This window comes from Pristiophorus japonicus, chromosome 21, assembly GCF_044704955.1.
Source record: "Pristiophorus japonicus isolate sPriJap1 chromosome 21, sPriJap1.hap1, whole genome shotgun sequence".
Lineage (NCBI taxonomy): Eukaryota > Metazoa > Chordata > Chondrichthyes > Pristiophoridae > Pristiophorus > Pristiophorus japonicus.
Genome location: NC_091997.1, coordinates 66,759,493 through 66,786,539, shown reverse-complemented (window position 1 = coordinate 66,786,539; position 27,047 = coordinate 66,759,493). Strand labels below are relative to the sequence as shown.

At 47.4% G+C, this 27,047-nt stretch overlaps 1 protein-coding gene across 7 annotated transcripts in view; it reads left to right on the top strand.

The window, feature by feature from the left end:
- The window catches only part of ppip5k1a (diphosphoinositol pentakisphosphate kinase 1a), a 173,860-nt gene that overhangs the window by 39,762 nt on the left and 107,051 nt on the right, over positions 1 to 27,047 (top strand). For all 7 annotated transcript variants that reach the window (XM_070864956.1, XM_070864960.1, XM_070864958.1 and 4 more), the window contains exons 5-11: positions 4,854 to 4,939; positions 7,344 to 7,498; positions 8,364 to 8,465; positions 11,851 to 12,012; positions 13,596 to 13,717; positions 18,841 to 18,942; positions 19,667 to 19,753. In XM_070864956.1, coding sequence (XP_070721057.1) covers positions 4,854 to 4,939; positions 7,344 to 7,498; positions 8,364 to 8,465; positions 11,851 to 12,012; positions 13,596 to 13,717; positions 18,841 to 18,942; positions 19,667 to 19,753 — 816 coding nt within the window. The remainder of the gene's footprint in view (positions 1 to 4,853; positions 4,940 to 7,343; positions 7,499 to 8,363; positions 8,466 to 11,850; positions 12,013 to 13,595; positions 13,718 to 18,840; positions 18,943 to 19,666; positions 19,754 to 27,047) is intronic.

Here is a 27,047-nt window from a genome sequence, read left to right as displayed (position 1 = left end):
CGAGGGGCCATATGGCCTACTCCTGCTCCTAATTCTTATGTTCTTGTAATGGTTTCCCATTCCCCTTCCTCAAATGACTTAATGGATTGGAAACACCATGTGATTGAGACTGAGCTGCATATTACCAGAAAGGTCCATGCAGAGCTCGTTGATTTTATTAAATGGTCAGAACGCACAATTGCCTTCACTATTTTCATAGAAACATAGAAAATAGGTGCAGGAGCAGGCCATTCAGCCCTTCTAGCCTGCACCGCCATTCAATGAGTTCATGGCTGAACATGAAACTTCAGTACCCCCTTCCTGCTTTCTCGCCATAACCCTTGATCCCCCGAGTAGTAAGGACTTCATCTAACTCCCTTTTGAATATATTTAGTGAATTGGCCTCAACTACTTTCTGTGGTAGAGAATTCCACAGGTTCACCACTCTCTGGGTGAAGAAGTTTCTCCTCATCTCGGTCCTAAACGGCTTACCCCTTATCCTCAGACTGTGACCCCTGGTTCTGGACTTCCCCAACATTGGGAACATTCTTCCTGCATCTAACCTGTCGAAACCCGTCAGAATTTTAAACGTTTCTATGAGGTCCCCTCTCATTCTTCTGAACTCCAGTGAATACAAGCCCAGTTGATCCAGTCTTTCTTGATAGGTCAGTCCCGCCATCCCGGGAATCAGTCTGGTGAATCTTCGCTGCACTCCCTCAATAGCAAGAATGTCCTTCCTCAAGTTAGGAGACCAAAACTGTACACAATACTCCAGGTGTGGCCTCACCAAGGCCCTGTACAACTGTAGCAACACCTCCCTGCCCCTGTATTCAAATCCCCTCGCTATGAAGGCCAACATGCCATTTGCTTTCTTAACCGCCTGCTGTACCTGCATGCTAACCTTCAATGACTGATGTACCATGACACCCAGATCTCGTTGCACCTTCCCTTTTCCTAATCTGTCACCATTCAGATAATAGTCTGTCTCTCTGTTTTTACCACCAAAGTGGATAACCTCACATTTATCCACATTATACTTCATCTGCCATGCATTTGCCCACTCACCTAACCTATCCAAGTCACTCTGCAGCCTAATAGCATCCTCCTCGCAGCTCACACTGCCACCCAACTTGGTGTCATCCGCAAATTTGGAGATACTGCATTTAATCCCCTCGTCTAAATCATTAATGTACAATGTAAACAGCTGGGGCCCCAGCACAGAACCTTGCGGTACCCCACTAGTCACTGCCTGCCATTCTGAAAAGTACCCGTTTACTCCTACTCTTTGCTTCCTGTCTGACAAACTGTTCTCAACAGAAAGAGCGAGAAGAGGCCAAGCGCAGGCAGTGGAAGGAGCGTGTGGCAAACCAGCCGCACTGACCCCTTCCCTCGACGAATATCTGTCCCAAACTGAAGTGGGGAAATATTGTGCCAACATTCTCGATCTTGACCACCACCATTGACTCTGCGTGAATCAATGTGCGTGGCCCAACTGGCGGTGAAAGGATTGCGTTTTGATGATATCCTCATAAAACCGAGTAGACTGCCAGTGCTCACCATCCAGGCTCACCCAGTGCAGAATGGGCACCTGGTGAGGTACTGGAGTATTCATCATAGGCAGTCTCTCGGAATCGAGGAAGACTTGCTTCCACTCCCAAAGTGAGTTATTTGATGGCTGAACAGTCCGATAGGAGAGCCACAGACCCGGTTACAGGTGGGACAGATATTCGTCGAGGGAAGGGGTCAGTGCGGCTGGTTTGCCACGCGTTCCTTCCACTGCCTGCGCTTGGCCTCTTCTCGCTCTTTCTGTTGAGACTCGAAGAGCTCAACGCCCTCCCGGATGCACTTTCTCCACCTCGGGCGGTCTGCGGCCAGGGTCTCCCAGTGTCAGTGGTGATGTTGCACTTTACCAGGGAGGCTTTGTGGGTGTCCTTATAACGTTTCTGCTGCCCAACTTTGGCTCGTTTACCATGAAGGAGCTCCGCATAAAGCATTTGCTTAGAGAGTCTCGTATCTGGCATGCGTACTGTGTGGCCTGCCCAGCGAAGCTGATCGAGTGTGGTCAATGCTTCAATACTGGGGATGTTGGCATTGCCCGTGGAGCCAAACCCAACACTAGCCTCTTGTCAGGAAAGTAAGGGACAATATTGAAAGAAAAAATTATTTAAAATTAAAAAAAAATTGCAGAGAAAACCCTTGATAATTGTACTCCCAGGATCAGGCTCGAAGGGCTGAATGGCCTACTCCTGTTCCTATTTTTCCCCACCTCCTCACACGCACACTTCAATTACGATAAAACAGAAAATGGCTTAAAGAACCATATTGATCTAGTTTTGTTTATTCCGGAGTGCGTTCTGATGTTGTAAATCACATTAATAACTAATGGCTAGTGCGTCACGATGGAGACTGGATCTGTGCTTCGAGCTCCAATCTGATTCAGACATTAAATTGCAGTGTGCCCTTCGCATTGATTACTAATGTGTGGAAGTCTTAATGTAAGCAGAAAGTTGGCAGTCACTGGAATTTAATTAAGAAAAAATACATATTTCATTGGATGTCTTGTTCGAGCTGTGCCCTGAAGACTTGTATGCGGGCAGATAGAAAATAAAAACCAATCAAATCCAGTCATCGAGACCAGCCAGAAACACAGAAGTACTTCTGTTTTCAGAGCCGGCAGTACTTCAGCCTCTGGGTCGGTTCTGATGGGTACTCAGCAGGTTTATGTTGGTGGATCGTGTGCAGTTTTGATAAAAAGGTCCACTTTAATGATTAGAGTCCATCCTGTGCTGACTTATTTGCAGGCTGACATGAAAAGTGACGTTCCTTATTTTGGTTTGAGCCCTCGGGCAGAAGGTTCAAAAGCTGGTGCAGACTTAGTGAAGTATGGGTAAAATGTGTGTGTCTCTCTCTCTATGCTTCCCCCTTTTTTTTTTTAATTCATTCGCGGGATGTGGGCATCGCTGTCCCATTTATTGCCCATCCCGAACTGCCCTTGAGAAGGTGGTGGTGAGCCGCCGCCTTGAACCGCTGCAGTCCGTGTGGTGTATTGTAGAGGTTTGGTACAACTGAGTGTCTCGCTGGGGCCATTTCAGAGGGCAGTTAAGAGTCAACCATGCTGGTGTGAGTCTGGAGTCACAGTTCGGCCAGACCAGGTAAGGGCGGCAGATTTCCTTCCCGAAAGGACATTAGTGAATCAGATGTGGTTTTACGACAATCTGGTAGTTTCATGATCACCATTACTGGTCATACTAGCGCTTTATTCCAGATTTATTTAATGAATTGAACTTAAATTCCCCAGCTGCCATGGTGAGATTTGAGCCCACGTGTCTGGATCCAGGTCTCTGGATTACTAGTCCAGTAACATATCAGTGATGCTACTGTAGCCCTGCTGGTGATCTGAACTTGTGCTGGGTCCTATGGCCCAGCTGGTTTCATGCGTGGGCCAAGACATTGAGAGCCGGCAAGTTACTGCACTGCCGAGTGCGTTGAAGCAGAGCCCAACCCTGTCCTCAGCTGACATCTACGTCGGTGCGTATTTTCCGTCGAGTTGCTGAATAGCAATCAGAAGTGGGAACCTGGCTGGCTTTCTACCCCCTCCTTTAGTCTCGGATGCTGAGGCCACTTTTAGATTGTTCCCATCACTATTCCTTGCTGCGATCAGTAATCGAGCTGGGACCCATCTGGACTGTGATGCTTCAGTTCCACACTGGCGATGCACTTCACAGCGTAGCCTTTGGAGTAGTGAACATCTTTTATTGGCGATCTTGCTGCTTATTTCCAGACCCTGCAGAGCAACACACATTCTCAAATTGTTGATGGAACAAATCACTAATTTGAGCCGTCTTATGAAAGATTGAATATCTAAATAATATGTGAAGAACGTGGTGTCTACGCACATTCTATTATAAATGTCCATGTCCACCTTTTATAACCTAAACTGGTCATAGAAACATGTCACTGTGATTACCCCCTCCCAACAGTGGCAGTGCACAGCTCTCTAGCCCCCTGCACTAATTATCCCTCGTCCTCTAAGCCCACCTCACCTGAAGGCTACACTTTGTCTTCATTCCCCTTGTGCAGCATCACACGAGATTTGTATTTATAAAAATATTAATAGAATTGAGCTATCTGACAGTTCCTGGAAAGCTTTACTGAAGAATGCAGTTCTCTCCAGAGACACTGACAAATCAATTTTTGTTTGAAAGGCGGTCTTTTCGTATATATCACAAATCCAAATACTGGGCTTGGGTTTTTGGTTCTGTTGATTTTCGGGGCGGTAATGGCAAAATTGGGCAGCTGGGAAGAAATGGAGAGATATGTGTGTTTCGAACACTGAGGTGCTTAAAATGGTCTTTTCTGGCCCTGTGCGTTCCTATGAAAAGACAAAAGCAAAATACTGTGGATGCTGGACTCTGAAATAAAAACAGAAAATGCTGGAAATCTCAGCAGGTCAGGCAGCATCTGTGGAGAGAGAAACAGAGTTTGAGATGTAATGGATTCTTAAGGAAGTGCAAGGGGACACTGAAAGGGGGAGGGGAGGATAGAACAAAAGGGAAGGTCTGTGATAGGGTGGAAGGCAGGAGAGATTAGAGAGACATGGGTGAAAATGAGATGGTAATGGCACAGGTTATGAAACAAAAGATGAGTTTAGATGGGGTGTGAAAAGACAGCCTGCTTTTTCTTTGCTCCAGATGCTGACTAACCTAATTGGCACTTACAACCTTTTTTTATTTCAGGTTATTATTAACTCATGGGTTTCTATTCATGGTTAATATTCAGAAATATAGTGACTGGGATCTGATAAGGCGTCCACAGTTGTCTTTCTGGATTAAAGGGTTAAAATTGGTTGGTATGTTTTCTTTTTGTTTCTACAGGAGGGAAGTCTATCGGATTTTGCAGGAAGAGGGGATTGATCTCCCTCGATATGCAGTATTGAATCGTGATCCCGATCGGCCTGACGGTTAGTAGTGCTGTTTCTACACTCACACCTTGCACAGTGATGCTGAAGGGGCAAGGCTTAGAACTTGTTCTTATCCTTCTCTAAACAGGTTATTTTCCACAAAGTTTACTGCCCAGTTCATTCAGCACTTGTTATTTCTTTTCCCCTTTTAGAGGGAATGATTTAGTGTAGAATTTGTAACATTTGACCTCTAAAGCTTTTCCGGCAACGTATGAGAGTAGAGATTATCTGAATTGTGGCTTTTAAAACTATTTCAATCGAATGTTTGCTGTAACAGTTCATAGGATTAGCTTGGCCAGAAAATTCTACACATCAGTGTTTTAACGTAAGAAACCCAATTGCAAACTAGTTACAATTATTCTAATCTATAGAAAGAAAGACTTGCATTTATATAGCCTTTTACAACCACCGGACGTCTCAAAGCACTTTACAGCCAATGAAGTACTTTTGGAGTGTAGTCACTGTTGTAATGTGGGAAATGCGTCAGCCAATTTGCGCACAGCAAGCTCCCACACCAGATAATGACCAGATAATCTAATTTAGTGATGCTGATTGAGGGATAAATATTGGCCAGGACACCGGGGAGAATCCCCTGCTCTTCGAAATAGTGCCCTGGGAAATTTTACGTCCACGGAACAGACGGGGCCTCAGTTTAATGTCTCATCCGAAAGATGGGCACCTCTGACAGTGCGGCACTCCCTCAGCAGTGCACTGGGAGTGTCAGCCTAGATTAATGTGCTCAGGTCTCTGGAGTGGGTCTTGAACCCACAACCTTTTGACTCTGAGGCGAGTGTGCTGCCCACTGAGCCAGAGCTGACACTATGGGCCCAAGTTTCCACAGGATAAAAAACGGGCGCCCCCCCGAGCTGGGTGCCCGTTTTTCGCACCTAAAACGGCACCAGAAAAAAAACGCGCTATTCTGGAGCGCTTTGCAGCTCCTTGTCTGTTTGGCGCAGCGCCCAGGGGGGGCGGAGCCTACACTCGCGCAGATTTTGTAAGTGGGAGGGGGCGGGTACTATTTAAATTAGTTTTTTTCCTGCTGGCAACGCTGCGCGTGCGCGTTGAAGCGTTCGCGCATGCTCAGTGTGAAAAAAACATTGGCACTCGGCCATTTTTGTAGTTCTTTGTAGCTGTTTAATTTTTGAACATTTTTTTAATAAAAGCACATTGCCATCAGCACTTGCAGCCTTCTCACTGTCTCCTTCCCCTCCACGGCAACAAACGCTGTTTCCTTCCCCTCCCTCCCCTCCGCGGGAAAGAACAGGCGCCGCGCCTCCTCTCCCCTCCCCCTCCCCCCCCCCCCCCCCCGGGCAGAACTGGTGACTTTCCCCCCCCCCCCCCGCGGGAAAGAACGGGCGCCTCCTCCCCCCCCCCCCCCCCCTGCGGGAAGAACAGGCGCCTCAGGCTGACTGCAGAATTCTCCGTGCCTGAAGCACTTTCACACAGGTAGGAAGATGGTTTATTTAATCTTTTCTTTGCTTATAAATGTTTATTCAGGTTGGATTTATTTGTAGAAGTATAAATAAGGATTTATTGTAGAATTTAATGACTTCCCTTCCTCCCCCCCCCCCCCACCTCGTTCTGGACGCCTAATTTGTAACCTGCGCCTGATTTGTTAATGTGTAGAACAGGTTTTATCAGTTCTACAAAAATCTTCACTTGCTCCATTCTACTTTTAGTTTGGAATACGTTTTCACTGTGGAAACTTTGAAATCAGGCATCAGTGGCCGGACATGCCCCCCTTTGAAGAAAAAATTCTGTTCCAAAGTAGAACTGTTCTACCTGACTAGAACTGCAGAAAAAAAAATGTGGAGAATTGCGATTTCTAAGATAGTCCGTTCTCCACCAGTTGCTCCTAAAAATCAGGCGCAAATCAAGTGGAAACTTGGGCCCTATAGACCATTAAGATTATTTTGAAAGCCTCTTATAAACTTGAAATTTGTTGAGAAGTTTTATTTTTTTTAAAATGTTTTCCCATTGTGTGTGTGTGTAGTACCGATGCTGCGGCCATCATGAGGTGTGGGGCAGGCTCGATGGGCCAGCTGGTCTTTTCCTGCCGGTCAGTCTTGTGTATGAATTAAAAGCTTCAATGCCCCACAGATGACGGTCATGCCTCTGGTGTAATGTATGCCCTTGTGAGCATGCTCACAGGTTTGTGAAGCTGTTGCACTGTGAGTGACTTATCCAGTCAGGTGATGTTCACAAGACTCAATTAAAACCCTGGTTAACTGAGTTCAGGTTTTCCGCGATGAGGCGTGACCCTGGTGGATGAGTTCAGTTTGATAAATGTTTGGTAATAAGCCAGCGAGTTCTTTCCAGCAAATGTGTAGCTGTGAATTCATAAGCAAAGAACCCATGAAGCAACTACATTACAACCTGGGTTTATCTGTTTCTTTACCTGCAGAATGCAGTCTGGTGGAAGGTGACGACCATGTGGAGGTGAACGGAGAAATCTTCCAGAAACCCTTTGTTGAGAAACCCGTGAGCGCGGAGGACCACAACGTCTATATTTACTACCCTGTGTCGGCAGGGGGAGGGAGCCAGAGGCTGTTCCGCAAGGTACAATACACAGCGCCAATGTTGGCTGTCCTGTTTTGGGGGGGCCGCTCAGCCCATTCAAAATACTGCGTGTGTGCGGTTTTAGCATTTAAAAGGGCCTGCAGTGCTGCACAACCATGCAGTCGCGCAGCTTAAAGGGTCCATTGCACAGCAGTACTTCATACAATCATAGTCATACGGCACAGAAGGAGGCCATGCGGCCCATTATGTCAATGCCGACTCTTTGAAAGAGCAACTGCCCTAAACTTGTCTTCATAAGACTTTCAGATACAGCAAGACCAGAGGTTAGACAGGTTAGATGCAGGAAGAATGTTCCCAATGTTGGGGAAGTCCAGAACCAGAGGTCACAGTCTAAGGATAAGGGGTAAGCCATTTAGGACCGAGATGCGGAGGAACTTCTTCACCCAGAGAGTGGTGAACCTGTGGAATTCTCTACCACAGAAAGTTGTTGAGGCCAATTCACTAAATATATTCAGAAAGGAGTTAGATGTAGTCCTTACTACTAGGGGGATCAAGGGGTATGGTGAGAAAGCAGGAATGGGGTACTGAAGTTGAATGTTCAGCCATGAACTCATTGAATGGCAGTGCAGGCTAGAAGGGCCGAATGGCCTACTCCTGCACCTATTTTCTATGTTTCTATGTTTCTATAATCCTCTGGTCTTGCTGTATCTGAAAGTCTTGCTCCGTGTGTATTATCTGTTTCCCGTTGAGCACTCTTTATCTCTCGATAAGGTACCGTCTGTGAACAGTTCTGAAGTACGGGCCCTCTGTGCATCTCCAGCATTTTCTGTTTTGGGCACCAGTGGAGCACAGTGGCTGGTGAAATGTTAGCTTACTTCAGATTCTGACTTGTCTGCTTTTTCAGATCGGGAGTCGGAGCAGCGTGTACTCCCCCGAAAGCACCGTGCGCAAGACTGGCTCGTACATCTACGAAGAGTTCATGCCAACGGATGGAACCGATGTCAAGGTAACATTCACACTCCTCATTTGTTACAAACAAAAAAAGAATTGTTCGTAGTTTTTGGTTTTATCAAATATTTAACTCTGAGAGAATCCAGCCATGTAGGGTATCCTCGCTGCTAAGCGCTCTAATGACATCGCTTTCATGTCGGCGCGGCCCTGACCTGTGAGGAACACCAGAGGCAGGTCACGGCCTTAAAAAGGTCGTGGAGGCCACTACAAGATACAGCACTTGCTGCTGCAGGAGGGCGACAGCTGTGATGTCGCCCAAATCCAGGTCGCTGATTGGAGCGCGGGCAGGTACAGCAGGAGCAGCGAGGTTGAGGTGAAGGAGCGGCGAGAGTTCGCAGAGCGACATGATCGGGGCCCAGGAGAGGCGTGAGTTGGGGGCCCAGAAGAGGCGAGGGCCCAAGGGCAGCAAGTGCCAGCTCACACTGCGATATGTGTGCACACTAGGTCCATGCGGCTGGTCTCCAGTCGTCCTGGTTAACCCTTGCCACTGGACCAAGACCTAGCTCGGTCAAGCCCGTGTGGTGGCTGGTGTGCAACGGCCACTACACGTTAAAAAAATCCACCCACAGGCATCTTCAACATGTAGTTCAGGACCTGGAATATTAGGTCCTTCATTGAAACACCTGTGAACTCATCCCTTTTTGGCGTGGAAGCAAGTCATCCTCGATTCGAGGAACTGCCTATGATGATGATGATGTATGCTAAGCGCTCTAACAACATCGCTTGTAATTGATTTCAAAATTCTCATCCTTATTTTCAAATCCCTCCATGGCCTTGCCCCTTCCTCTCAGTAATCTCCTCTAGCCCCATAACCCCCCCCCCCCTCCCTGTCTGCACTCATCTAATTCTCTTGAGCATCCCTGATTATAATCGCTCAACCATTGGTGGCCATGCCTTCTGTTGCCTGGGCCCCAAGCTCTGGAACTCCCGCCCTAACTCTCCGCCTCTTTACCTCTCTTTCCTCCTTCAAGACCCTCTTTAAAACCTACCTCTGACCAAGGATCACCTGCGCTAATTTCTACTTATGCGACTTGGTGTCAAATTTTTATCTCCATATTACTCCTGTGAAGCGCCTTGGGATATTTCATTATGTTAAAGGCGCTATATAAATACAAGTTGTTGTTGTTGTAGAGTGTCCTGAAATGGCTCCATTGAAAGCAGTGTGCGCTGTGACCTTGGACAAGCCTCTGAGCCAATCTGGCCCAGCCCTTGGAAGCTGGGAAACCATGGTCACTGCCTCGGGGTGGGGAAGGGACCCCCCCACTCAAGGGGTGGGGTGGGGGGAAATGACAGCAAAGCTCTCTATGGCAAACAGGTCAAACTCATCCAGGCGATGAGGGCAGATATGAACAATGGGCAGCTTTAGACACGGCGCCAGGGCCATGAAACCAAGATCAGCTTTTATGTTTCCCGTTCTTTGACAAATAAAATCATAGAATCATAGAAATTTACAGCAGCACGGAAGGAGGCCATTTTGTCCCATTGTGTCCGCACCGGCCGACCAAGAGCTATCCAGCCTAATCCCACTGTCCAGCTCTTGGTCCATAGCCCTGTAGGTCACGGCTCTTTAAGTGCACATCCAGGTACTTTTTTTAATGTGGTGAGGGTTTCTGTCTCTGCCTCTGCCATCCTTTCTGGCAGTGAGTTCCAGACCCTCACCACCCTTTGGGTGAAGAAATTTCCCCTCATCTCTCCTCTAAACCTCCCCGGAATTACTTTAAATCCACGCCTCCTGGTTGTTGACCCCTCTGCTAAGGGAAATAGGTCTTTTCTATCCACTCTATCTAGGCCCCTCATAATTTTATACACCTCAATCGGATCTCCCCTGAGCCGCCTCTATTCCAAAGAAAACAAACCCAGTATCTCCAATTTTTCCTCATAGCCAAAATTCTCCAATTCAGGCAACATTCTTGTAAATCTCCTCTGCATCCTCTCCAAATACAGAACAACATGCAACACAACACTTCTGGACACTGTGCATTTTTTTTTGTTTGAAAATATAACATTTAGCATTAAACGCAAAATGATAATCAGCCACTCAGCTTTTGCCAGAGCTGCGCATTCAGGTATCGTAGGGTTGCACACTTCAGAATCCGGGTGTGTGGTTGGCATTGGCCATAGGGTGGGGGCTTCTGGCCCACCTGATCTTGTCTGGACATATTATTGGGTCAATCACTATTCTTGTGCCTGGAGAGAGGGCGGTACCGAACGCCTCGCTTCTCTCATTCTTCCTCGTTTTGTGGCGATATCCATGGCCAGTATAGTCTGACTGGTGAACAGGCAGGGGGGTTATAGCCTGACTGATGGTGAGCAGTGAGGGGGGGAGGGAGGTTATAGCCTGACTGGCAGTGAGGGAGGGAGGTTATAGCCTGACTGATGGTGATCAGTGAGGGAGGGAGGTTATAGCCTGACTGATGGTGATCAGTGAGGGAGGGAGGGAGGTTATAGCCTGACTGATGGTGAGCAGTGAGGGGGGGGTTATAGCCTGACTGATGGTGATCAGTGAGGGGGGGGTTATAGCCTGACTGATGGTGAGGGGGGGGGTTATAGCCTGACTGATGGTGATCAGTGAGGGGGGGGTTATAACCTGACTGATGGTGAGCAGTAGAGGGGGGGGGGGTTATAACCTGACTGATGGTGATCAGTGAGGGAGGGGTTATAACCTGACTGATGGTGATCAGTGAGGGGGGGGGGTTATAACCTGACTGATGGTGATCAGTGAGGGGGGGGTTATAACCTGACTGATGGTGATCAGTGAGTGGGGGGTTATAGCCTGACTGATGGTGATCAGTGAGGGGGGGGGGGTTATAACCTGACTGATGGTGATCAGTGAGGGAGGGGGGGTTATAGCCTGACTGATGGTGAGCAGTGAGGGGGGGGTTATAACCTGACTGATGGTGAGCAGTGAGGGGGGTTTATAACCTGACTGATGGTGATCAGTGAGGGAGGGGGGGTTATAGCCTGACTGATGGTGAGCAGTGAGGGGGGGGTTATAACCTGACTGATGGTGAGCAGTGAGGGGGGGGTTATAGCCTGACTGATGGTGAGCAGTGAGGGGGGGGTTATAACCTGACTGATGGTGAGCAGTGAGGGGGGGGTTATAACCTGACTGATGGTGATCAGTGAGGGGGGGGTTATAGCCTGACTGATGGTGAGCAGTGAGGGGGGGGTTATAGCCTGACTGATGGTGATCAGTGAGGGGGGGGTTATAGCCTGACTGATGGTGATCAGTGAGGGGGGGGTTATAGCCTGACTGATGGTGAGCAGTGAGGGGGGGGTTGAGGGAATATGAATGTGTTTGTACACCATGCTGGCCGGTTCCTGACACTACCACGCGTCAGAAGTACGGGCTTTAAACTATAACGCTCTTCTTGCTGCAGGTGTACACTGTTGGCCCTGACTACGCTCACGCTGAGGCGCGTAAGTCGCCAGCTCTGGATGGGAAAGTGGAACGGGACAGTGAAGGCAAAGAGATTCGCTATCCTGTGATGCTAACCGCCATGGAAAAACTAGTCGCTAGGAAAGTCTGCGTAGCTTTTAAGGTTAGTTAGAAATCCAAGATAAAGAAGCAGTATCCAATCAATGATCCAAAGGTGTGTGCTGAATGTTTCAATACAACAAACTGCAATGATGTTTTAAAATTTTGCCTTTACTGTTGCATTTTTGTTAATGAATTTTCAAGCTAGTTTACATGTCAGCCGTGGCTCAGTGGGCAGCACTCTCTCTCTCGCCTCTGAGTCAGAAGCTTGGGGGTTCAAGTCCCACTCCAGAGACTTGAGCACAAAATCCAGGCTGACACTCCCATTGCAGTGCTGAGGGAGCGCCGCACTGTCGGAGGGGCAGTGCTGAGGGAGCGCCGCACTGTCGGAGGGGCAGTGCTGAGGGAGCGGCGCACTGTCGGAGGGGCAGTGCTGAGGGAGCGGCGCACTGTCGGAGGGGCAGTGCTGAGGGAGCGCCGCACTGTCGGAGGGGCAGTGCTGAGGGAGCGCCGCACTGTCGGAGGGGCAGTGCTGAGGGAGCGCCGCACTATCGGAGGGGCATTGCTGAGGGAGCGCCGCACTGTCGGAGGGGCAGTGCTGAGGGAGCGCCGCACTGTCGGAGGGGCAGTGCTGAGGGGGAGCGCCGCACTGTCGGAGGGGCAGTGCTGAGGGGGAGCGCCGCACTGTCGGAGGGGCACTGTCTGAGGGGGAGCGCCGCACTGTCGGAGGGGCCGTCTTTCAGATGAGACGTAAAAGATCCCATGGCACTATTTTGAAGAAGAGCAGGAGAGTTAGCCCCAGTGTCTGGGCCAATATTTATTCCTCAATCATTAAAACAGATTATCTGGTCATTATTACATTGCTGTTTGTGGGAGCTTGCTGTGTGCAAATTAGCTGCCGCGTTTCCTACATTACAACAGTGATTATACCTGGAAAAAGTACTGAATTGGCTGTAAAGCACTTTGAGATGCGCAGTGGTCGTGAAAGGCGGTATAGAAATGCAAGTCTTGCATGTTGGTGCTGTTGTACACTTTCCTCCTTTGAACTGTCGCCTCTATCCCACCATTTTGCCACTTCCATCTACGCTTTCAAATGCTTCATAAGAATCCTTCAACCAGGCTATTCCCCACCCCCAACTATCCTTCCTGCTAGGGGTTTCCCATCATCTTATGAAGCATTTTGAGATGTCATTCTACATGGGAGGGGTGCAGGTTCTCCTCGGTGCCACTAGGCTGGGTGGGGGAAGTCAGCCAGGATTCCCACTCCTGGTCGCTATTCAGTCACCCCTGTGAGTGCGGAGGTCGCGGATGAGATCTCGTTTGGTCTCCGCTGTGAGGCCTCCTGCAACTGAATAGCCTGCGGCACTCACTTGGTTGAGATAAAGGAGCAGAAGTGGCACTGTGAAACTGGAAACCCCAGCAAGTCACTTGAGGGGGGAAGGGAAGGGAAGGGGAAGGGTAGGGAAGGGAAGGGTAGAGTGGCAGAAAGGGGACAGGGGAAAAGAGATCATTAAAAAAAAATAAAATACATTTGGGGTTGGTGTGGATTTTCTGATGGAATATTGGGAACCCGTGTCCATCAGATTCCTATTGATGTGGAACAGGCTGTGTTGATGTGTGTTAATGAGCGTGTTTTGTATTCTGTAGCAAACGGTCTGTGGGTTTGACCTGCTGCGTGCCAATGGACACTCCTACGTTTGTGACGTCAATGGATTCAGCTTTGTGAAAAATTCTATGAAATACTATGACGACTGTGCGAAAATCCTGGGGTAAGCATCAGATAAAAGTGCTTTTGAGCGGCTCTGTACATCGATGAACGTGGAAGTACCTGCATAATGTTTCTGTTGAGAAGCACGATCTGGTTTTACCACCTAGGAGCGGGTGTTTGCGGAGTGGAGGGGAGCTAAGTGGGAATTACGGCTCAAGCAATTCTGGGTCGGGTGGCAGGACCGACACCTGGTAGACTGGGCAGGGCAGAGAAGCTGGATTAAATATAGAGGCTGGCTTGTCCTGGGCTAGGCTTGGCAGAGAGGTAGAGTAGGCTGCGACCTCCTGGTCATATGGGAGAAGGTTTTGCTTAAAAGAGTTATACATCCTTATGCGGGATATTATGTGTGGGATCTACGTATATTAAAAATCTTATGTCTGTAATACTGTACATCAGTGCAACACTGTACTCAGCCTTTAAAGTCATTTACTGCTCCTTGCTAACTATGTGGGATCATGGGCCAGATCCCAATTGGTCAATGCTAACTTTTTACACTATGGGCTAAATCCCATTACCAATATAAAGCTACAAATAAATGTAGCAAATAGAAAATGGCTGTATATTATGTGTTCTTGTGTGAATCATGGTGCCCTGTGATTAGTATGGGCCAATATTGGCATCTGCCCCATGATGTCCCACTGCATGGGCCAATCTTGGGATCTGGCCCATAGTGTATATAGTTAGCATTGACCAATATTGGGATCTAGCCCATGGTGTATATAGTTAGCATTGACCAATATTGGGATCTAGCCCATGGTGTATATAGTTAGCATTGACCAATATTGGGATCTAGCCCATAGTGTATATAGTTAGCATTGACCAATATTGGGATCTAGCCCATAGTGTATATAGTTAGCATTGACCAATTGGGATCTGACCTATGATCCCACATAGTTAGCAAGGAGCAGTAAAGGACTTTAAAGGCTCAGTACAGTGTTGCACTGATGTACAGTATTACAGACATAAGATTTATAATATACGTAGATCCCGCACATAATATTCTGCATAAGGACTTATGACTCTAATTGTTTCCTACTCGAGAACGAGCAGCTCCCCAAAGTTAGACCGCTGTGGTCAATCTTTGTGTCCATAATGTCTTGTCCAGCATCTGAGGTGTGACTTCCCCTGTCGGCTGCACAGGGAATGCCCTAGCTTAATGAGTGGCCATTTGCCAAAATTCTGGAACTTGGCTTTACCTTGTGTAATGTATTTGCTTCATGAGTTCTTTGCTTAAGAATTCACAGCAACACATTGCAATTAAGAATTAGATAGTTTATTGGCAAAGGGTTAACAATCATAACTACACATTACCAGGCTCACCAGGCTCACAATCCACCTGCCTCATCGTGGATCCCCCGAACCCAACTGGCTGGGGTTTTATTGAGTCTTGTGAACATCAGTTCAAAGGGAGTCTTGTGAGCCTAGTGGTGACGTTGCTGGGCCAGCAATCCAGGGGCCTGGACTAATGATCCAGAGACTCGAGTTCAAATCCCACCACGGCGGCTGGGGAATTGAAATTCAGTTAATTAGATAAATCTTGAATAAAAAGCTAGTATCTGTAATGGTGACCGTGAAACTACCAGATTGTTGTAAAAACCCATCTGGTTCACTAATAGGAACTTTAGGGAAGGAAATCTGCCACCTTTACCCGGTCTGGCCTATATGTGACTCCAGACGCACAGCAATGTGGTTGACTCTTAACTGCCCTCTGGAATGGCCCAGTGCGCCACTCAGTTGTACCAAACCGCTACAAAGAACAGCAGTTCAAGAAGGCAGCTCACCACCACCTTCTCTAGGGCAATTAGGGATGGGCAATAAATGCCGGCCCTGCCAGCGATGCCCACATCCCAATGACTGAATTAAAAAAAAAAGAAAGCATACATGGTCCTGGAGACACAGCTCCCCCACCACAGGAGGTGCTCCCCTTCCTTTCCCCTCCCCGTGTTGCCGGCACTAAGCATTGGAATCCGAGGCTGCTTCTATTGTCCTAGTGGTGGGCAGGCTGAGCTCTCAAACCAGTAGCGTGGTGTTCACATTAACAACCTGTGTGGACTGTCACCTGACATTGGGGATAGTAAGAAGGGTCTAGTAAGGAGGAGGAACTGAGGGAAATCCTTATTAGTTGGGAAATTGTGTTGGGGAAATTGATGGGATTGAAGACCGATAAATCCCCAGGGCCTGATGGACTGCATCCCAGAGTACTTAAGGAGGTGGCCTTGGAAATAGCGGATGCATTGACAGTCATTTTCCAACATTCCATAGACTCTGGATCAGTTCCTATGGAGTGGAGGGTAGCCAATGTAACCCCACTTTTTAAAAAAGGAGGGAGAGAGAAAACAGGGAATTATAGACCGGTCAGTCTGACATCGGTAGTGGGTAAAATGATGGAATTAATTATTAAGGATGTCATAGCAGCGCATTTGGAAAGAGGTGACATGATGGGTCCAAGTCAGCATGGATTTGTGAAAGGGAAATCATGCTTGCCAAATCTTCTGGAATTTTTTGAGGATGTTTCCAGTTGAGTGGACAAGGGAGAACCAGTTGATGTGGTATATTTGGACTTTCAGAAGGCTTTCGACAAGGTCCCACACAGGAGATTAATGTGCAAAGTTAAAGCACATGGGATTGGGGGTAGTGTGCTGACATGGATTGAGAACTGGTTGTCAGACAGGAAGCAAAGAGTAGGAGTAAATGGGTACTTTTCAGAATGGCAGACAGTGACTAGTGGGGTACTGCAAGGTTCTGTGCTGGGGCCCCAGCTGTTTACATTGTACATTAATGATTTGGACGAGGGGATTAAATGTAGTATCTCCAAATTTGTGGATGACACTAAGTTGGGTGGCAGTGTGAGCTGCGAGGAGGATGCTATGAAGCTGCAGAGTGACTTGGATAGGTTAGGTGAGTGGGCAAATGCATGGCAGATGAAATATAATGTGGATAAATGTGAGGTTATCCACTTTGGTGGTAAAAACAGAGAGACAGACTATTATCTGAATGGTGACAGATTAGGAAAAGGGGAGGTGCAACGAGACCTGGGTGTCATGGTACATCAGTCATTGAAGGTTGGCATGCAGGTACAGCAGGCAGTTAAGAAAGCAAATGGCATGTTGGCCTTCATAGCGAGGGGATTTGAGTACAGGGGCAGGGAGGTGTTGCTACAGTTGTACAGGGCCTTGGTGAGGCCACACCTGGAGTATTGTGTACAGTTTTGGTCTCCCAACTTGAGGAAGGACATTCTTGCTATTGAGAGAGTGCAGCGAAGGTTCACCAGACTGATTCCCGGGATGGCGGGACTGACATATCAAGAAAGACTAGATCAACTGGGCTTGTATTCATTGGAGTTCAGAAGAATGAGAGGGGATCTCATAGAAACGTTTAAAATTCTGACGGGTTTAGACAGGTTCGATGCAGGAAGAATGTTCCCAATGTTGGGGAAGTCCAGAACCAGGGGTCACAGTCTAAGGATAAGGGGTAAGCCATTTAGGACCGAGATGAGGAGAAACTACTTCACCCAGAGAGTGGTGAACCTGTGGAATTCTCTACCACAGAAAGTTGTTGAGGCCAATTCACTAAATATATTCAAAAAGGAGTTAGATGTAGTCCTTACTACTAGGGGGATCAAAGGGTATGGCGAGAAAGCAGGAATGGGGTACTGAAGTTGCATGTTCAGCCATGAACTCATTGAATGGCGGTGCAGGCTCGAAGGGCCGAATGGCCTACTCCTGCACCTATTTTCTATGTTTCTATACCCCACTGTCGCTGATAGTCCTGTGGAACTTTCTGCCTCGTGAACAAAAAACAAATTTTGCAGCTGCATCGCTGGGCGTGACCCTGCAGTATAGACGGGCACTGAACTTGCCAACATAACCGAGCTGCAAAACAGCAGCAGCTGAGAATATGCGCTTATTGGGGCGGTGGGCACCACTCATTATATCTCCTGCTGCCATTAAAGACACAGCATTTATATACTACCATTTAAAAGATTATTTGTATGACTATTTGAACTAACTGGTACATTAATTTAAAATCACCTGAGTATGAGTTCATAGTTTTCTCTCTCATGCCCCAAGATTTGAACTCCAAACAGAATTAATTCAAGTCATTTGAACTTCGAGATTAAGCTAAGCTTTCAACTCACTCTGCTGCCCAATTATGTCTTGTATTGTGAACCAACTTTTACATTTCTTACTCATTTAATTTTGAGCTGTGCTGTGCTGACATGTGATGATATTACTGAAGGATTTGAGAGAACATTAATGCTTTATGATGTTGAAAAAGAGAATATTTAATTTTGAATTTGATGCATGGATGACTAGAAAAACTGGAAATGTGGAAACAGATAGTGAATCCGTCAGTGTCTGAAAAGATGGGTTAATGTTTGAGAAGGATTTGAGATTTAAGATTCTGAGGAGGCTTGACAGGGTAGATGCAGAGAGGATGTTTCCCCTCGTGGGGGAGTCTAGAACTAGGGGGCATAGTGTCACAATAAGGGGTCGCCCATTTAAAACAGAAATGAGGAGGAATTTCTTCTCAGAGGGTCGTGAATCTGTGGAATTCTCTGCCCCAGAGAGCTGTGGAGGCTGGGTCATTGAATGTATTTAAGAAGGAGATAGACAGATTTTTGAGCGATAAGGGAGCCGAGGGTTATGGGGAGTGGGCAGGGAAGTGGAGCTTCAGCCATGATCTTAATTGAATGGCGGAGCAGGCTTGAGGGGCCGAATGACTGACTCCTGCTCCTATTTCTTATGTTCTTTGGTTCCGATCCAAGGGCTCGTTACACATGTTCCCGCTAAGCTATGCGGCCGAGCAGTGGTCTGGAAGTCCCGCGCAGGCCGCTCGCCGGTCTTTACATGGAAGAAACCGCGCATGCGTGAAAATTTGAATGGGCCGCTCAGCCCGTTAAAGGGTCTGTGATTGGAAAAAAAAATGTGAGGAAACATTGGTGGGAACACAGTTTGCAACTCGAAACCTTAATCTGTTTTCTCACTTTTCAGATGCTGTTGGGAGCTGAGCATTTCCTGCGCTTTCTGTTGTTTTATACATATTGTTCTCGGATTTATACACTCGGTGTATGCTGTATCACTGGTAGGAAGCACTCCGATTGAGTTTGTGTTTCTTTTGCAGTAATATAATTATGCGGGAGCTTGCCCCTCAGCTGCAGATACCGTGGTCCATACCCACAGAAGCTGAAGATATTCCCATTGTTCCAACCACCTCGGGCACTATGTAAGTCAAAGCTGTCAACACCAGAAAATGTTAAGCGCGAGATTTCTGGTCAGAAACAGTGAGCTCACTGGCCCATTTAACGATGTGAAGCTGTGTTTAATTTTCGGAGTAAAATATGTTTAACTAGAATGGTTCCAGGGATGAGGGATTTCAGTGACGGGGAGAGACGGGAGAAGCTGCGATTGTTCTCCTTGGAGCAGAGAAGGTTAAGAGGGGATTTGATCGAGGTGTTCAAAATCATGAGCAGATTTGATGGAGTAAATCAGGGGAACCTGTTCCCAGTGGCAGAAGGGTCGTTAACCAGAGGACACAGATTTAAGATAATAGGCAAACGAACCACAGGGGAGATGAGGAAACACTTCTTTTACACAACGAGTTGTAGGTATCTGGAACGCACTGCCTTAAAAGGGTGGTGGAAGCAAATTCAATAGTAACTTTCAAAAGGGAATTGGTTAAATACTTGAAGGGAAAAAACATTCAGGGCTGTGGGGAAAGAGCGGGGAGTGGGACTAATTGGATAGCTCTACTAAAGAGCTAGCAGAGCCAAGATGGGCAGAATGGCCACCTTCTGTGCTGTATCATTCTATGATTCTGTGATGTTGCAATACATTTTAATACCTAAAAAAAACTTGGACTGATTTGATCTGTATTGTGTGAAAGTTTTAAAAACATTTTGCTTTTTATGTTCTGATTATGTAAAGCCATTGCGCCATGTATTTTACAGGATGGAGCTGCGCTGCGTGATCGCAATTATTCGGCACGGTGACCGAACTCCCAAACAGAAGATGAAGATGGAAGTCATGCATCCAAAGTTAGTGAAGATCTGCTACCATTGCAGGAGGTGGGAGGAATGGTTGGAGGAGGAGGAGCGGGAATGGTTGGTCATTCGAGGATGACTTGGGTCGTCAGCTTATCTCTGCCCAGTCGGTGAACCGCATTCCATTTCTAGACGTGGCTCAGTGGATAGCACTTGCCCATCTGAGTCACAAGTCCCATTCCAGAGATTTGAGCACAACATCTAGGATGTCACTCCAATGCAGTGCTGAGGGAGTGCCGCACTGTTGGAGGGGCAGTGCTGAGGGAGCGCCGCACTGTTGGAGGGGCAGTACTGACGGAGTGCTGCACTGTTGCAGGTGCCATCTTTCAGATGAGACATTAAGCTGAGGCCCCATCTATGCTCTCAGGTGGTCGTTAAAGATCCCACGGCACTATTTCAAGAAAGAGCAGGGGAGGTCTCCCTGGTGTCTTGGGGCCACTATTTATTCCTCAACCAACATCACAGAAACAGATTATCTGGTCATTATCACATTGCTATTCGTGGGAGCTTGCTGTGCTTGGCTGCCAAAATCGGGGCTGCACAGAGGCCACAATTGGAGGAGCAAAGAGATTTCGGAGGGTTGGAGGACTGGAAGAGGTTACATAAGAGTTCTGTGAAGACACTGCCTTCTGAGCAATGACTGGAGTAGCTCAGTCGGCAGCACTCTCGCCCCCGAGTCAGAAGGTTGTACATTCAAACCCCATTACAGGCCTTCCTACAATCTAACCTGTTGTTACAGGACATTGTTTACGCTGTTCTAGATGAGCCATTAAAACCGATTCCGCCTGTTTGGGTGAATGTTAAGATCCTGTGGCACTATGGAATAGGTGGATAGTTTTCCTGGTGTCCTGGCCAACATTCCTCCCTCAGTCAAGAAAACAAGTGATCATTTAGAGTATCATCATCATCGGCAGGCCTTTGAAATCGAGGAAGAGTTGCTTCCACTCTAAAAGTGAATTATCAGGTGACTTGACTGCACATTCCATACGGGAATTACAGTCTCACGGGTGGGGCAGACAGTGGTTGGGTGGGGAGTCTGGTTTGCCGCGTGCTCCTTCCGCTGCCTGCGCTTGCTTTCTGCATGCTCTCGGCGTCGAGACTCGAGGTGCTCAGCGCCTTCCCGGATGCTCTTCCTCCATTTAGGGCGGTCTTTGGCCAGGGATTCCCAGGTGTCAGTGGGGATGTTGCACTTTATCAAGCAGGTTTTGAGGGTGTCCTTGAAACGTTTCCTCTGCCCACCAGTATGGTGGTGTAGTGGTTATGATACTGGACTCGTGAGTTCAAAACCCACCATGGCAAGTTGTGCAATTTAATTAAATAAACCTGGTAGCATCAGAAAAAATGACCATGAATTTTGTAAAACACCAACTTGTTCACTAATGTCCTTCAGGGAAGGGAACCTGCCACTAAAGAAATTAAGAAAACAAATAGTATGTTGACCTTTATTACAAGAGGATTTGAGTATAAGAGTAAAGATGTCTTACTGTAATTATATCGGGCCCTGGTGAGACCACACCTGGAGTGGAGTATTGTGCACAGTTTTGGTCTCCTTACCTAAGGAAGGATATACTTGCCATAGAGGGAGTGCAACGAAGGTTCACCAGACTGATTCTGGGGATGGGGGATTGTCCTATGAGGAGAGATTGAGTAGACTAGGCCGATATTCTCTAGAGTTTAGAAGAATGAGAGGTGATCTCATTGAAACATACAACATTCTTACAGGGCTTGACAGGATAGATGCAGGGAGGATGTTTCCCCTGACTGGGGAGTCTAGAACCAGGGGTCACAGTCTCAGAATAAGGGGTCTGCCATTTAGGACTGAGATGAGGAGAAACTTCTTCACTCAGAGGGTGGTGAATCTTTGGAATTCTCTGCCCCAGAGGGCTGTGGAGGCTCAGTCATTGCGTATATTCAGGACAGAGATCGATAGATTTTTAGATACTAAGGGAATCAAGGGATATGGGGATAGTGCAGGTAAGTGGTATTGAGGTAGAAGATCAGTCATGATCTCATTGAATGGCGGAGCAGGTTCGAGGGGCCAAATGGTGGACTCCTGTTCTTATGTGACCATACCATACTACCTGGTTGACTTTTAATGCCCTCTACAGTGGCCAAGCAAGCTACAACAAAGCACATTCAGGACAACTGAGGAAAGCCCTGCTCCAATGTCCCCGACATCCCAAGTATACGGTACCAAGGGCACTATAGCATAGTGGTTACGTTACGTTACGTTACTGGAAGTGTAATCCTGGGGCCTGAACTAATGATCCAGAGACAGGGTTTGGCTGGGGAATTTAAATTCAGTTAATTAAATAAGTCTTGAATAAAAAGCTAGTGTCAGTAATGGTGACCATGAAACTATTGAATTGTAGTAAAAAAAATCCATCTGGTTCACTAATGTCCTTTAGGGAAGGAAATCTGCTGCCCTTACCCGGTCTGGCCGTTATGTGACTCCAGACCCACAGCAATGTGGTTGACTCTTAACTGCCCTCTGAAATGGCGGCTCACCACCACCTTCTCAAGGGCAGTTAGGGATGGGCAATAAATTCTGGCAACTCCGACATCCAGTGAATGAATAGAAACAAAGAAAGATTAAAATCTTGCTGCTATTAGGGAGATCTTGACGTGACGGCCGAGAATTTGCCTACAGAACAATGATCTGATAAGCTCATGCGAGTTGAATTTCTTTCAATGAACCCAAAATACTATCTACAACAAGGTTGAAATACGCAGGAAACTACAATTCCGTAATCGCAGAGCATTCAATATTGTCAGTGTTCACCGGAGATATGAAATCTGATGAAAAGACCCAAAAGCATTCTTGATTCTGGGAAGGTTCATAGATCAATATAGATAAATGCAAGGTCTTTCACACTAGGAAAAAGCACGTAACTAATGGTAGCCAACTACCCAGGGCAGAGGATGTAAGTGATTTGGCGGTGATAAGCAGACTCTGCTCATATCCATTCACTGCAGAGCAGCACGACAAAGCAAGCCGAAGGCTGAGCTGTGTTGCTGAATCAGTGGAGTATAAATCAGAGGCTGCCTTGTTGAAGCCGTGTAGTACTCTCGTCAGGACACACTTGATTATTGTATTAACTTCTGGTCACCAAAAAACAACACTTGCATTAATATAGCAGTAAAACGTCCCAAGTTGCTTCACAGGAGCGTTATAAACGATAAGGGGTTATGGGGAGCGGGTGGGGAAGTGGAGCTGAGTCCATGATCAGATCAGCCATGATCTTATTGAATGGCGGAGCAGGCTCGAGGGGCCGTATGTTCTTGTGTAAAACAGAATTTGACACTGAACCACATAAGGAGATATTAGGACGGGTAATGAAAAGCTTGTTCAAAGAGGAATGTTTTAAGGAGCATCTTAGAACATAAGAACATAAGAAATACGAGCAGCAGGAAGCCATTTGGCCCCTCAAGCCTGCTCTGCCATTCAATAACATCATGGCTGATCTGATCTTGGCCTCAACTCCATTTCCCTGCCTGCTCCCCATAACCTTTGACTCCCTTATCGTTCAGAAATCTGTGTCTCCATCTTAAATATATTCAATGACCCAGCTTCCACAGCTCTCTGGGGCAGAGAATTCCACAGATTAAAGGAGGAGAGAGAGAGGTCATAGAATCATAGAAATTTACAGCACGGAAGGAGGCCATTCGGCCCATCATGTCCATGCCGACCGAACAAGAGCTATCCAGCCTAATCCCACTTTCCAGCTCTTGGTCTGTAGCCCTGTAGGTTACGGCAGTTCAAGTAGAGAGGTTTAGGGAGGGAGTTCCAGAGCTTGGGGCCTAGACAGCCGAAGGCATGGCCGCCAATGGTGGAGCGAAGGAAATCTGGGCTGCTCAAGGATCCACTGCACAAGGGCTGCCAGTGCATGTAGAACCGTAGCCCAGCTTGAGTCAGCACCTTTAGGCATCTGAAACATAGAAAATAGGTACAGGAGTAGGCCATTCGGCCCTTCGAGCCTGCACCACCATTCAATATGATCATGGCTGATCCTTAACCTCAGTACCCCTTTCCTGCTTTCTCTCCATACTCCTTGATCCCTTTAGCCGTAAGGGCCACATCTAACTCCCTCTTGAATATATCTAACGAACTGGCCTCGACAACTTTCTGTGGTAGAGAATTCCCCAGGTTCACAATTCTCTGAGTGAAGAAGTTTCTCCTCATCTCGGTCCTAAATGGCTTACCCCTTATCCTTAGACTGTGGCCCCTGGTTCTGGACTTCCCCAACATCGGGAACATTCTTCCTGCATCTAACCTGTCATAGAAACATAGAAAATAGGTGCAGGAGTAGGCCATTCGGCTCTTCGAGCCTGCACCGCCATTCAATGAGTTCATGGCTGAACACGCAACTTCAGTTCCCCATTCCTGCTTTCTCGCCATACCCCTTGATTCCCCCTAGTAGTAAGGACTACTGTCCAATCCCGTTAGAATTTTATATGTTTCTATGAGATCCCCTCTTATTCTTCTAAATGGCAGTGAATATAAGCCGAGTCGATCCAGTCTTTCTTCATATGTCAGTCCTGCCATCCCTGGAATCAGTCTGGTAAACCTTCACTGCCCTCAATAGCAAAAATGTCCTTCCTCAGATTAGGAGACCAAAACTGCACACAATACTCAAGGTGTGGTCTCACCAAGGCCCTGTACAACTGCTGTAAGACCTCCCTGCTCCTATATTCAAATCCCCTCGCTATGAAGGCCAGCATGCCATTTGCTTTCTTTACTGCCTGCTGTACCTGCATGCCTACCTTCAAAGACTGGTGTACCATGACACCCAGGTCTTGTTGCACCTCCCCTTTTACTAATCTGTCACTATTCAGGTAATAATCTGCTTCCTGTTTTTGCCATCAAAGTGGATCACCTCACGCTTACATGGCAGATGCATTATACTGCATCCGCCATGCATTTGCCCATTTACCTAACCTGTCCAAGTCCCCCTGCAGCCTCCTAGTATCCTCCTCGCAGCTCGCACTGCCACCCAGCTTAGTGTCATCTGCAAACTTGGAGATATTACATTCAATTCCTTCGTCTAAATCATTAATGTATATTGTAAATAGCTGGGGTCCCAGCACTGAACCCTGCGGCACCCCACTAGTCACTGCCTGCCATTCTGAAAAGGATCCGTTTATTCCCACTCTGCTTCCTGTCCGCCAACCAGTTCTCTATCCACGTCAATACATTACCCCCAATACCATGTGCCTTAACTTTGCACACTAACCTCTTGTGTGGGACCTTGTCAAAAGCCTTTTGAAAGTCCAAATACACCACATCCACTGGTTCTCCCTTGTCCACTCTACTAGTTACATCCTCAAAAAACTCTCGAAGATTTGTCAAGCATGATTTCCCTTTCATAAATCCATGCTGACTTGTCACTGCTTTCCAAATGTGCTGCTATTCCATCTTTAATAATTGATTCCAGCATTTTCCCCACCACCGATGTCAGGCTAACCGGTCTATAATTCCCTGTTTTCTCTCCCTCCTTTTTTAAAAAGTGGGGTTACATTAGCTACCCTCCAATCCATAGGAACTGAACCAGAGTCCATGGAATGTTGGAAAATGACCACCAATCCACTATTTCTAGGGCCACTTCCTTAAGTACTCTGAGATGCAGACTATCGGGCCGTGGGGATTTATCGGCCTTCAGTCCCTTCAATTTCCCTAATGCCATTTCCTGACTAATAAGGATTTCCCTCCGTTCCCCTTTCTCGCTCGACCCTCGGTCCCCTAGTATTTTCGGGAGGTTATTCGTGTCTACCTTAGTGAAGACAGAACTAAAGTATTTGTTCAATTGGTCTGCCATTTCCTTGTTCCCCATTATGAATTCACCTGATTCTGACTGCAAGGGACCTACATTAGTCTTCACTAATCTTTTTCTCTTCACATATCTATAGAAGCTTTTGCAGGTATACAATTTGCTAAGAGGGATGGAAAAAGTTAAGCCTGAATATTGTTTCAAGTTAAACAACAAATGCAGCACAGGGGCACGCAGACAAAACTGGTAAAAGGCAAGTTTGGCACTGATTGTCAAGAAGCATGTCGGACCCAGTGACCAGAGCCCGGGATGGTCCCTGGGTAGGGTAGTGAAGAGAAAAACACTGTGGTGGGAGGATTGTGGATTTTTAGGGGAAAGATGGGCTGAATGGCGCCTCTTTTTGTACTTCTCTGTGTGATCACTTTGTACTCTGAGCAGGTGAACTGAGGTGTAACCATGGTGACCAGGCTGAACCGTGTCTGGCTCCTCCTAGGACATTCCAACGGCAGACATGGAATTATTATTTTTTTTTGTGGGAAGTGTTACAAATGGATTTTGTTGCTGAAAAAAAATGCCTGACAATAAATTTTGATAATCCAGATAGCGATAGACTTAACCTCTTGGGTCTATAGCTTACGCTGATCAAATTTAGCAAGGGAACGCTCAATGCATTCACAGCAATATCGAACAATGTCATTTGAAGGTCACTGCACTATCATTTAGCAGCTCGTGACAGTTTCTGTTGCTGGAAAGTAAAAGAAAGACTTGCATTTATATAGCACCTTTCACGACCTCAGGATGACCCAGAGCGCTTTATAACCAGTGAACTACTTTTGAAGTGTAGTCACTGTTGTAACGTAGGAAATGCAGGAGCCAAATTTGCGCACAGCAAGCTCTCACACACAGCAACATGAAAATGACCAGATAATCTGTTTGTGATGTTGGATGAGGGATAAATATTGGCCCAGGACACTGGGGAGAACTCACCTGCTTCAAAATAGTGCAACAGGATCTTTTACAACCACCTGAGAGAGCAGGCGGGGCCTCGGTTTAACATCTCATCCGAAAGACGTCCCCTCCGACAGTGCGGCGCTCCCTCAGCACCGCCCCTCCGACAGTGCGGCGCTCCCTCAGCACCGCCCCTCCGACAGTGCGGCGCTCCCTCAGCACCGCCCCTCCGACAGTGCGGCGCTCCCTCAGCACCGCCCCTCCGACAGTGCGGCGCTCCCTCAGCACCGCCCCTCCGACAGTGCGGCGCTCCCTCAGCACCGCCCCTCCGACAGTGCGGCGCTCCCTCAGCACCGCCCCTCCGACAGTGCGGCGCTCCCTCAGCACCGCCCCTCCGACAGTGCGGCGCTCCCTCAGCACTGCACTGGCGCGTCAGTCTGGATTTTGTGCTCGAGTCTGTGGAGTGGGACTTTGAATCCCCAACCTTCTGACTCAAGAGGCGCGAGTGCTGCCAATGAGCCATGGCTGACACTTAAGTCATTGTCATTACTGCCCTACACTTTAACTGTCCG